The 13,372-nt window shown below is 31.4% G+C and overlaps 1 protein-coding gene and 1 long non-coding RNA gene across 2 annotated transcripts; both read left to right on the plus strand.

Annotated features, from left to right (window-relative positions):
• The first annotated feature begins 2,907 nt into the window (after positions 1-2,907).
• LOC108819112 (peptide methionine sulfoxide reductase B9) lies at positions 2,908-4,001 on the plus strand. The gene is made up of 3 exons (XM_018592102.2): positions 2,908-3,117; positions 3,352-3,508; positions 3,621-4,001. Exons 1-3 carry the CDS (start codon positions 2,999-3,001, stop codon positions 3,777-3,779), a joined length of 435 nt encoding a protein of 144 aa, XP_018447604.1. The 5' UTR covers positions 2,908-2,998; the 3' UTR covers positions 3,780-4,001.
• A 7,110-nt stretch (positions 4,002-11,111) lies between these two features.
• LOC108821513 (uncharacterized) lies at positions 11,112-12,236 on the plus strand. Its single transcript, XR_001944581.2, has 3 exons — positions 11,112-11,411; positions 11,497-11,650; positions 11,958-12,236. It is a non-coding gene; the product is annotated as an uncharacterized LOC108821513 (long non-coding RNA).
• Positions 12,237-13,372: the final 1,136 nt, after the last annotated feature.

A 13,372-nucleotide genomic window follows, 5' to 3' on the forward strand; every position in this document is an offset into this window, starting at 1 on the left:
ATTAACTATTTAGTACACAAAGTGGGGCTTATTGAATCAGGTAAAAGAATTTTAGTTTTTTACCAAATCTTCCCTTATTGCATTTAAGTAATTAATTACAGACTTAATTCCATTTTTAATTAATTCCAAGCATTTCATTTGTTATCTTTACTAAATAAATTGACATTATTTATTACAAAAGTGCAAAATGAAACTTATTTGTTTTCAATTGTTTTATAATATATTTTGCATTCATTCTGATTTTTTAACTATTGTATTAACTATATTTGCTATAATATTTTGACAGCATTTATTTTATATATTAACCATAATAATTCAATAAATTTTAAACAAGTTAAGAATTCAAAATGGTTAAGAATTGTTTTTTATTTGTTCACATAAATAGTTATACAAAGACGTCTATATGAGTCTGTGTTTGCTGACAAAAAATAGACATTTAGATACATGTTCAGCTATGAGTTATTTCTTTTGGATATCATTTTTTTAAGTTTTGAAACTACGCTTCCAAATATAAATTTTGGATGTTGGTTTTGACTCGGATCTTACCAGTTTCAAATGGATTTAGTTTTGATATATATAAATCTATAATTATCCAAAAATTAATGTATCTGAAATTGGTTCGGATATTTATACAAAAAAATAATCATATTAGCTAATTTACTTCAAGTATTTTGAATTAAAATTAAAAATAACCAAAAATAACCAATTAACCAAAAATAATCTTATTATCTTATTTGATCAGATTCGATTTTAATATATTGAAACCTAAAAAAGTTCAAACAATTATATTGTTAATTATATTATGAAACATATAAACAGGTGCGGCCCTTGGACCAAGCGGATGAAACACAAGCTTCTGGCCGGTTTAGTTACCTAAACTATTGGCCACAAAATCCAACAGTCTTCGTGGTCTTTTTTTGTGCACAAGTCTTTTTAGTCTAGTGGTTGATCTAACAGGAAAATAAATTCATGTAAACAGTCCGGGTTCGAATCTCATAAGAATCGACCACTTTTTTTAATTTTGCTTCTAGTCACTATAATGCTAGGACCAGCTCTCCATATAAAATATATAACATTAATTTTGAAAAATAAAATATCATTTTTAATAAAAAAAAAGTAAAAAATTAACATCCACATGGGTCAATTTAGTAATTTATTATGATTGGATCCTTTATGCGTTCACGTGATTCATGCGACAAGTAGTAGGTGTATTATAATTGGATCCCTACGCGTTCTCGTGAGTCATCCAACAAGGACCGCGATGATCTGTAAATTAATAGACTAGCCAAAAAAACATTAATAGACTTTAATCAGTAATATACATAGATAATTAACTAAACTGCTATTAATCAGATAAACATAGATAGACTTTAATCAGTATGCGATGATCTGTAAATTAGTACAATAATTAACTAAACTGCGAGAATCCAACCACAATATCTAAACTATTCAAAGAAATGAATTAACTATCTAGTACACCAAGTATTCAGCAAAATTGTACTCCATCTGTTTCTTTATATAGATAGTTTTAGCCAAAAAAAATTGTTTCATAATATAAGGTGTTTACATAATTCAATGCAACTTTTGCATTAATTAGATATTGTGTGACCAATACAATAATACATACATTTTTATTATTGGTTGAGATTGTATATTAAATGCTACTTTTTCAAAAATAATAACTTTCTTGATATTGAGACTTTTAACTAAAACTACCTACAAATAAAAACAGAAAGAGTATAGTTACTATGAATATGAATAAATTTGTAATAGTATATCATGCAATTAATTACTATTCATCTTCTTACCATTAGTTTGTTAATGTGGGTTGTTCAACAGAAGATCTAAAGTGCTAAGACTTCGATCAAGCATTTTATGCGTTAAGCTGAAAATCACTGCCTCCATAGTACCTAGCATTTTGAACATTAGTATATATTTGATTTTAACTAGTCTACTTAAATTTTCTATAGTTCTGTCAATTAGATTTAGATCTAACGTATGAGTTGTGACCAAGTTGTTTATACTATTATTCTGGGTCTAAAAGAGACTAGAATATTCCTAAGAAATAAACAGATAAGAAAAAGATAATATAAAACAACTTTGTAAGGCGACAGAGTGATGGTTCTAATTTCTAAGAAGATGAAGAACTGATTTTTGAGTGAGTAGAAGAACTATACAGAAAATATTTTATTTTTCTGGGTCTAAAAGAGACTCAAATATTTCTTAAGAAATAAACAGATAAGAAAAAAAACTACTTCCTCTCTTTTAATATGTAAGATGTTTTGGATAAATTCTAGTATTAAAGTTATTTTTATTAAAAATTATCAGTAAAATTAAATTTAAAAATTAAATTAACCAATTAAAAAGACACTGTAATATAAGATTGGTTGTACAATTTTTAGTAAAATCAAAAATTACATCTATTATTGAAAATATTTTATATTTTGAATCGTCAAAAATTTTCTTAAACATCTCACATTTAAAAAGAGAGAGTACAAATTTCTAGACCTAACACTGATAAATGATGAATAGATTCCCGAGAAGAAAGGAGCCATGTGGTCCCCCTAACCGCCCATATCCGACAAATGAATAAAAAGTTAGATCTACATTGAATATGGTATCCACATGTTTTACTTGCACTGAATAGAAAACAAAGAATTAAAAATTTTGCATTTTTCAATTTTTCATTGAGTGACTAACTTAAAAGAAAACTAAAACGAGTGGAGGAAAATCTGTTAGATTGTTTGATATACAGAGAGAGAATTAAACTAGTAGTTTTCGTAAAGATCTAGAAAAAGGGGTTTTATATTATCTTTTCTTTCTGTTTATTTTTTAGGAATATTCTAGTCTCTTTTAGACCCCCAAAAAGAAGATATTTTATGTATATATATCCGGAAACCCTTTGTAGTTCTTCTACTCACTCAAAAATCAATTCTTCATTTCTTAGAAATCAGAACATCTCTCTGTCGCCTTAAAAGCCTCTTCTTATCAAGTTATCATGGCAACGACAGCAACATTGGCAGCTCCATTAACTGGATCTGTCCAAAAACCAGATGATGAGTGGCGTGCGGTTCTGTCTCCTGAACAATTTAGAGTTCTCAGGGAAAAGGGCACAGAGTAAGCAAGCTATACATATATTTGGCTTAAGTTATATTTTCATTGCATGTTTCTCAAAACTACTATGATTACCCTAATGTTCTAGTGGTCTCCATACTAGTCTGAGTTTTCGTCCAAGACTTATCAGACGAACAAATTGTCACTATAACATGTTATTATGTGTCCGGCTCAATAAACACTAAAAAATAAATTCCTGAGACGGGTCTCCTAATTAATTTAATGGTTTTGGTTTAGGGCCCGATTCAAAGGAGAATATAATAAACTGTTCGACGAAGGAACGTATGCGTGTGCTGGCTGTGCAACTCCTCTTTATAAGTCCACCACCAAGTTCGACTCTGGCTGTGGCTGGCCTGCCTTTTTCGACGCTATTCCCGGTGCCATTAAACAAACTGTACGTAAACTTATTATTATGTTCTTAATGATTTTTCATTTATGTTACGTATATGTATAAAGAAGCTAGATTTGTTGTAACAAAAAAAAATATTTTCTTATATATCCATCAGCTGGAGCCAGATGGGAGAAGAGTTGAGATCACATGCGCAAAATGTGATGGACATTTAGGTCATGTTTTCAAAGGAGAAGGTTTCCCCACGCCTAAAGATGAGCGTCACTGCGTCAACAGTGTTTCTCTTAAGTTTAATTCTTCCGAAACTTCCTCCTGATAAATCGATGTATATCGATCCATTTATTGTTTGGACCAATTCACCTCTTCTAAGAGAATTCAAAAATCGAGTCTGTTGTTTCAAGAATAATTTTTTTTTCTGCTGAAATTTGGTGTGTTTTTTTTTTGAAAGCTTGTTTTCTAAAATTTGGTGTGTTTCATGAATAAATTGTACCTTTGCCGAGTATTGATGAAGCTTTTTGGTTAATAATACGGACTTATACATGCCCACATAACAATACAGTATTAATATAAAGCACAAAAGATAAATGTCATAGTCACTAAAGCAAAAAAGTTACTAGAATTTATGCTTCCAAATATCATATATTTTTTTCTTACGAAAACGAAGCTGCTTTGGAATAATAACCGAAGTGACTAGTTCCATCTATCACTTTATTGTGAAAATACCAGATTGGCCAAACTCAAAAGTTCTTTTGCTATGTATTCATAATAACAAGTTCTACAACTTTAGACCTTTTTTGCAGTTTAAATTGATTTTAGACGATATATGTGCAACATATATTTCATCTTAACATTTTTTTTGTCGATCAAAGTTTTATTAATTAGCCCAAAAGTTTTATTAATTAGCCCAATGGGCAATACAAATTGGTATTGGTACAACATATAGGTCCATACAGAAGCAAATAAAATTACATACCAAATTATAGAGAAACGGTTTATGATTCGTGTCTATACACGTGTAAGCATCCTGAACCTCCATGACACACGTGTACAAACATCTTGGCCGTCAGGAAGCTTTCTCCACCGTGGTTGCGCTGCTCCGCTTCTCGCCACAGAATTGTTCCGTAAAAGAACTTCTAGCTTCAGTCTCCAATACCAATTAAAACGACATCTCTGCTATCGCCCTACTGTGTTAATCAATCTTCACCTTCTAGAGATGAGGAACGCACTGCCGTCTCCGGTAATAGGTGAGCCGAAGAGCTTAATCCACCCCACTAAGGACTGGTTGTCGCGAAGTTACCCTACATAGCATTTAGCAGATTCTTCAATCAAGAAATATAGAGAGGGAATAAAGTTCACGCCCGAGAGTCGCTTACAGATCCGATTGAAATCGGAACTCTTATCAATCCGATCAAAACTAGATCGGAAATTTGTAATCTGATCAAAGATCAGAAGTTTATTCATCAACCCAAAGCAAAGAAAAGAAAAAACGCATGAAGATTAGCTTTGGTTTGGGTTGAAACACAACAAAAGTCGATTGAAGATGATCCTCAACCGAAAAGAGAAAACTATTTTACATCAAAACAAAAAAAAACAAAACACGGACTTTCTCTTCCTCTAATCAACTCTAATCCTCTGAAAGATATTGTTTTTGGTAAAAGGATAGAGTTTTTGAGAGAATACTCTCTCTCTAAAAGAGGAGAGAGAAGTTCATTTCATCTTAACATTTATTTTAGTCATTTCACGCAATAATCTCTTATTATACATACCAGAGCATTCTTCTTAATTACTACTATTGAAAATAATACGAGTACATATACGGCTTGGTTTTGTTCTTTTGGCGTTGGTAAACCGAAGTTAGAATCAAACCTATTGTAACTTGTATACAAACTCTTCCATTAAAATGGTACACATATTTGACCCAAAAATATCTCTAGTTGAGACAACGGATAGTCATGTAAGTGAAGTAACCCATAGTAGAAGAACTGAAGTTGGTATCGTTCTGAGAACTAGTCGACAATATATATCCAACAAGGATATCGATTGCAAGGGATTCTGTTCTCTGTCGTTACTCCATTCAAGTTTTCCAGTTTTCTCTTAGCTAAACGAGCCTAAACATGAATTAGACATATATGCTTATTTGACTTTGAGGGATTCCAATTCCATAAATCCCTTGAATATTAAAGTAGAAGCATTTTTAAAGACTGGGAAAATCGCATAAAAAACCCTCAAAGTGTCACTTACTAACACTTTAAATCTTGAAGTTTTTACACTAACACTTTTAACCTTCAAAGTGATATTTGTATCATAAAAAACTTTCAAATCAAAAAATTGATCGGTTCAGCAGGTAATTTTTTAAAAATAATTTTTTAATTAATAAAATAAACAAAATAAATAAATAAAAATCCAAAAATAAATAAAAATCGAAAAATTCTAATAAAATTTACAAAAATGGAAAAAAAATCAAAAAAATAAATTAAAATTTTAGAAAATTAAATAAATATATTAAAAATTAAATTATTTTCTAAAAATATTAATAAAAATAACTAAAAAGTTAATAATAAATAAGATTAAATTTAAATAGAGAAGAACTAAATAAAAAGTTCATAAATATTTTTAAAAAATGGAAAATATAAAATTCAAAATCCCTAGTGACGATGATGGTTTCTCACATAACCATTAACAATGACGATAATTGCCATATCTCCAACGATAGTTTCCAACATCATCTTGAAAATGACAAAACAAAATCTTTTTCAAACTTTTGAATTTTCATTTTTTTGAAATATATGAATTTTTATTTTTCTGCTTTTTTAATTTGATCTCATTTAGTTTTGAATTTTAATTTTCTAAATTTTAATTAATTTTCTGATTTTTTTCTAATTTTCTGATTTTTATTAATTAATATATAATTACATAAGAATCAAAAAAGTTTGAAAAAATCCGAAATTAATTATTATTTAGAAAATTAAAATTCAAAAATAAATGAGATCAAACTAAAAACAGAAAATAAAAAAATTCATATATTTCAAAAAAATGAAAATTCAAAAGTTTGAAAAATATTTTTTTTGTCATTTTTAAGATGATGTTGGAAACTATCATTGGAGATATGACAATTATCGTCATTGTTAATGGTTATGTGAGAAACCATCATCGTCACTTGTGAATTTTGAATTTTGAGTTTTATATTTTCCATTTTTTTTTAAAAACTGTGAACTTTTTATTTAGTTCTTCTCTATTTAAATTTAATCTTATTTATTATTAATTTTTTAGTTATTTTTATTAATATTTTAGAAAATAATTTAATTTTTAATATATTTATTTAATTTTCTAAAATTTTAATTTATTTATTTTTATTTCTTTTTTTATTTTTGTAAATTTTATTAAAATTTTAGATTTTTATTTATTTTTGGATTTTTATTTATTTATTTTGTTTATTTTATTAATTAAATAATTATTTTTGAAAAATTACCTGCTGAACCGGTCAATTTTTTGATTTGGAGATTTTTTATGATACAAATGTCACTTTGAAGGTTAAAAGTGTTAGTGAAAAAACTTCAAGGTTTAAAGTGCTAGTAAGTGACACTTTGAGAGTTTTTTATGCGATTTTCCCATTTAGATTTGTAAGAGTATTAACAAGAATGCTGATGTGTCAGTTTAATAGGCACTCTCAAATCCCTAAATTAAATACCTTTCTATAACTAGAGTAACTACAAAATAATGCTATTGAACTTACCTATTGTACATACTATTATAACTATATAATGTGATGATTAATTCATTACTACAAAGTAACACCTAATATAACAGTTTCTTTATGTGTTAAAATAAAAGATGTGCGAAATTTTACATTTTTAATGTCTTTTTTGTTAGATATTTATATGCAGAAGCGGGTAAACCGAAAACATACCTTAATTTGGTTTATGGATAAACACTACTTGATACAATCGGGTAAAGGTCGGAGATAAAATCACATATGGAATTCAACCACTTGTCACAGTTCAAGTGTCTTCTAGTTATTTTTTATAGCTTTCTCTCTCTAAAACGTTTTACTCTCTCTAGTATTCTCTTTTTATTACTTCAATTGTTCTCTTGTCTTTGCAATGTATCATATTTTTAGATAACCAAGGGATACATTGTGAACAGTCACATATGTTCAAGAAAGAGACACATCTCTTCAGTGAAGAAACACATCCATTCAATGAAGAGTTACTTAGGTTCATTTATGGACTTAACCAATAACTACCGTTTGGTATGCTGCCTAATCATGGACGCAAACCAACCATAAACTAATATCTCCCACTCACACATGATAGGGAGCATATAAATTACTAGAGAAGTCTTAGAGATCAAGCACAAGAATCCTAACTCAGATATCATACGGTAAATGAAATGCGACCTTTGTGAGTACACATGAACTTGGAAGCTAAATTATGCACCTGTTAGGGATACATACAAGCTACAATCCCAAAAAATGTTATTGCCTTTCAGCATGTCTAGCTGTTCCCCAAACTTATTTGTCTTTTATATCGGTCTAACATACCTTATCCCTAAAGCATATGTTAGACTTCTCTCAGATCATGTGTTCATTATATCCAAACTCCAATTGAGTGATATAGTGGCTCGTCAGCAAACATATACGTCAATATAAAACTAATAGTTTTCCCTTCCAATCCCATGTCCATCTGTTCCGAACTAACTGCTTTCCTATCATGTTTCATAAAGTTAATTATTCTATCGCCGTCGAAAAACATACTAAAGTAGCAAGCATTAGCTCTTTCTTTCAAGGACATATTTGAAGGTTCAAAGGTAACTTTGTAACCTTAAATAGGTTGATAGGAACTCACATGCGAGGGATAGGGATTAAAAATAAAATAATTGCTTGCTTTCTATATAGTCGTACATAGCACATGCTGTATAACACACATGGCATAGTGGTTAACTCTTCTCTTAAGAGCATGTGTCATTTGTATAAACAAAATACCACTATGTGGATCAAGCTACTATCAGCTCGCTCTCTAGCGCTGGTTGTGTACTTATCCAGCTCATCCAAGTATTCATGATTCTAGGACAATCAAGATCGATACCTAAAACCATATCTCATCTTAACCTCTTGTTAAGGCGACACTGATAATTCTTACAAGGAAAGCTCCCACTAGCGCCCAACTAATCAAGTCTCATCTCATCATTTCACTAAGAAATCTGAGGCGATTGTTCATGTGAGTGAACCAATCTCCAACTTGGTGACACCTCTCAACATTTATGTTAAGTATTCAAATCAAGTATGGACCATTGTATATAATTATTATTTTTTAAATATCTTTGTATAATACAGATACAATGTCACATGGCAAATATCCACTAGTACAAATACTAAATTCTACGCAAACCTAAAACTCGAACATGAGTAAGAAAAACATCTCTAGGAATGGGCTTAGTAAATAGATCAGCTACCATTCTATGCGTAGATAGTACTTAAGGACCACTTCTTTCTTTGTCACAATGTCTCTCACACTATGTTTAATTTCAATGTGCTTTGTCCTTCCATGATACTTGGGATCCTTCATATAAGCAATACAAGCTTGACTGTCACAATGAATAGTCACAGGACATGAAGCCTCCGTAGTGACTTGTAAACTTTGTAAGAATCTTCTCAGCCATACAACCTATTGCACTGATGCTGAACATGCAATGAACTCAGCCTCCATCATTGTTAAAGCTGTGCTAGATTGCTTTTTGCTACTCCAAGTATTGGATCCATTAATCAACAAGAAAGCATATCCCGAAGTTGATCCATATCACCAGTCCAATCGGCATCTGTATATCCTATGAATCGTAAATCACTTCCTTGATAACACAAAGAATAGTCCATTGTCCCCTTCACTGCCATCCAGTGTTTCTTTCCAGGATTTGACTGGTAACGACTTATCAAGCCTACCGCATAACAAATATCTGATCGAGTGCACATCATAGCATATATAAAGCTGCCTATAGCACTAGAGTATGGTACTCCTTCCATATCACTTTTCTCATCGCTGGTCTGAGGGAACATCTGTAGGCTTAGGCCTTCACCTTTAGCGATTGGAGTTTCAATCATATTACTATTAAGCATCTTAAACCTTTTAAGGATTGTACGAATGTATGACTCTTGTGACAGAGCTAATAATTTCCTTGTTCGATCTCGGTGTATTTTAACACCAAGGACATAGTTTGCTTCTCCCATATCCTTCATCTCAAATTAGGATGATAACCATTGCTTAACAATTATCAGAAACTCCATGTTATTTCCAGCCAACAAAATGTCCTCGACATATAGAGAGAGAGAATTACAAAATATTGTCCAGTTCTCTTGACATAGACACAGTGATCTGCACTAATCATCGTAAATTCATAAGATGTTATAGCTCGATAAAAACGAAGGTACCACTATTTAGAAGATTGTTTTAAACCATATATGCAACGTTTGAGTTTGCAAACTTTGCGCTCCTGGCCTTTTTTCACAAAGCCAACAGGTTGTTCCATGTAAATTTCTTCTTCTAATTCTTCGTTAAGAAATGCAGTCTTAACGTCCATTTGATGTAATTCTAAATCTAATCCGGAAACTATGGCTAAAATAAGGCGAATTGAGGCAAACCTCATCACTGGTGAAAATGTTTCCTCATAGTCTATACCCTCTTGTTGGATATATGCTTTTGCTACCAAGCGAGCCTTATACCTGTCGATGGATCCATCCACCTTTCGTTTGATCTTGAAAATCCATTTGTTTCCAATAGCTTCCGTTTTGGCGGAAGATCAACCAAGTCTCAGACTTGATTTACCTTCATAGATTCTAGTTCTTTCCTGATTGCACCATTCCATTCAGCTGAGTTGGGGCAAGAGAGAGCCTGTTGAACAGATCTAGGCTCTAAGTCATCATGCAAGGCAACCATGAAAGCTTCCCCTTCAATATCAAATCAACGTCGAGGAACTCTTTCACGGTCACTTCTCCGCACAACAGACTCTTGTAATTTTCTCTTGAAGGATCATTAACCAATGTTTCTCTATTCATCATGAACGAATTCTAATAACCCATATTACTTATCATCCATAATTATTAAGAATTTAAATATGCCAGAATCGAATCCAAATACTCTGATACCAATGTTAGATATTTATATGCGGAAGCAGGTAAACCAAAAATAGTAGCCCGGTTTGTGGATGAACACTACTTGATACAATCGGGTAAGGGTTGAGGATGAAATCACAGATGAAAAATCAACCACTTGTCACAGTTCAAGTGCCCTTCTAGTTGATTTCTTATAATTTTCTCTCTCTCTAGTATTCTCTTGTTATTATTTCAATTGTTCTCTTCTCTTTGTAATGTATCCCATTTATAGATAACCAAGAGATACATTGTGAACAGTTACATATCTTATATAATAAAGTAGACTTTTTTTCTCCTTAGGGGGAATTTTGCCACCTGTCCCAACATTTATTAAAATGATTTGTTTTGTAAATTTTGGTTTCTTTTGGGTTTTTGCTTTACACTTCCGTATGGGCTTCAGAAAACAATTCAAGCCCATTGTTAAATTAGGTTGCTTCTTCCGCCTTAGATCTACGTGCTTTATTAGAGGAAACCAGACAAATTAAGCGTCGTTTGCCTCTTCCTAACGTCTCCTTCTTGCATTGATACATTCTTTACTCACAGCTTCTGCGTGATTAACCCACTTCTCCCACTCTGCATCATTCGATCGACCTCATCGCATCCCCAAAATAACCGTCCAAAAATCTGATTATATATATCCCCTCTTCCAGCGATGAACAGCATAACTTTGATGAGATAAAAAACCTTACTCTTTTCTACGAACCATGGCGAATTCCTTCGTCCTCCTAGCTGATTTGAAAGCTGGGCGCTTGGATCCTCTGCAATGAGATATTGTGAATTCCTAAGCGTTGTACACCGTCACTTATGGTCCGACAGATAACAACCACGTTTTTAAACCTCTCTGCATTGCCACAAAATAAAAATCTATCTAAGGCTTTATCTTCGTAAATAGGTTGCTGCAGGTCGTTCCAGTGTTCAAGGTCCTGAAAGTTTCTGTCTTATGGCTGTGGAACCATTTCGTAATGTGGCTCTTGAAGAAGATGGGAGGCTCTTTGCAGAACCCCTCATCCTGTCCCAGTCCAAGGCTTTGATGATCTCTCACTTTGGTTTGTTTCTTTCTCTCCTTTTATTGATTTATTTTCTACTCATCAAAACCTTCAAAAATGGATCTGTTGTCAAATGGAACCACCGTCTACAGATGCTTGATCTACAACTTATCTCTCTATCTCTCTTTATAGTTAAACTCATTTTTAGGTTGATATTAATGCGGATTTGCTTTCAACTCCTTTAAACTGGTAAAGGAGAGATATTAAAACGTGTTCTCATTAAAGTATATTTCCTTCTCATTTTCGCCATGTGCTAGAACCTTCTTTTGATCAAGAATAATTATTTGTTTGGTCTTCTATTTTTAAGGTGGATGGTTGGGGGAAGAGGAGAACGAGGAAGAGTTTAGGTGACAGTGACAAGATCAGCAAAATATTCCACAGAAAGTTAATCTTCTCCATGACAAAGATATCCTTGAGGTTGTAAAGCCTTAAACTTTAATTATTTTGAGAACTCTAAAAGAGGATCTCATTTATTATTATTTTTTTAACCGGCCAGAACATCTCATTTATGTAAAGAAGCATTAAAATTTAAAGATCATTAACCTTTTACAAATACGTTGGATATTGGAGAATATTGACCATAGATAGATATTGGAATTTATAGGGCGTGATGGCACAAGCAGTAGCACTATTGTCCTCATCTTGCCGCAGGATAAGCACAATTGTCCTCATCTTTTCATTGAGAACTTATTAAGGCACAAATTACTATCAAGCAAATCTTATATTAATATAACATATCCAAATATACAGTCAACTAATAAACAATATATCTATTATACTTTAACAATCAATCATTAATTCATATTACGTGACAACTTGAAAATTAATAAAAAAAATTCGACTAAAAAATCAAAATGAAATAAAAATCAAAACCAAAGCCATATAACAAGAAAATAATATTTTTCCATTAAAAGGTTTAGAAAAAACCCCCTGTTTTGATCATTAAACTCGATTTTTTCTTTTGGAAGATAACCAATTCTACACACATATCAATTCACATCTATCAAAGACACTATATAACAGTCTTGACAAGATGTCTCTCAAAGAGCAATGTCGAAACTCACTACATCAAAAGAATCCAATGGTATTTCGAAACAAGAACACAATTTCTAAAACCATTGGCATGTTTGCGTAAAAAATGCATTAATCTATCTAGCATAATAATGTTATAAATGAGAGATATGGAGGTTAGGAAACATATCAATTTAATATGGAAACAAACAAAACGGAAAGAGATCAATGCTGAAGACGCATCAAAAATTACAACAACAATGAACTAGAGTTACAAGGCTTCCATATATTTTTGGTGACACTAAAGAATATGCAAGCAACCACAGTATACCATCGCAACAACATAGAAAACACATCCACCATCTGCTAATACTACAAACAAATTTAAAAGTGTGTATTAGTGATATATACGAACAATCGTTAAGCAAAAAAAAAAAGACAAAACTAAGTTATATAAGTCTAACACCAAAGCACATATAGTACTAACTTTTTATAATTAATCAATATAAAAAAAGTTATAGAACATATAAGAACGTGAACAGAAAACAATAAGAATACATGTTAAATGGTATGAATTATAAACAAAACTAACACAAAAAGAATTCCAAAAATAAAATTCAAGTAGCAATGTCGACATGTTACTCTTATTCAACAATAGTGTAGAAAAAATGGTCAAACCCATGCAAGAAATAATATTTGTTTCCTTTGCAA

Source organism: Raphanus sativus, chromosome 8 (assembly GCF_000801105.2).
Source record: "Raphanus sativus cultivar WK10039 chromosome 8, ASM80110v3, whole genome shotgun sequence".
NCBI classification, from domain to species: Eukaryota; Viridiplantae; Streptophyta; class Magnoliopsida; order Brassicales; family Brassicaceae; genus Raphanus; species Raphanus sativus.

Excerpts from the sequence above, each read along its gene's own strand:
- LOC108819112 (XM_018592102.2), top strand. The coding sequence starts at position 2,999 with ATGGCAACGACAGCAACATTGGCAGCTCCATTAACTGGATCTGTCCAA. Across the intron at positions 3,118-3,351 it reads CTCAGGGAAAAGGGCACAGA|GGCCCGATTCAAAGGAGAAT; the intron begins GTAAGCAAGCTA and ends GTTTTGGTTTAG. Across the intron at positions 3,509-3,620 it reads CCGGTGCCATTAAACAAACT|CTGGAGCCAGATGGGAGAAG; the intron begins GTACGTAAACTT and ends TATATCCATCAG.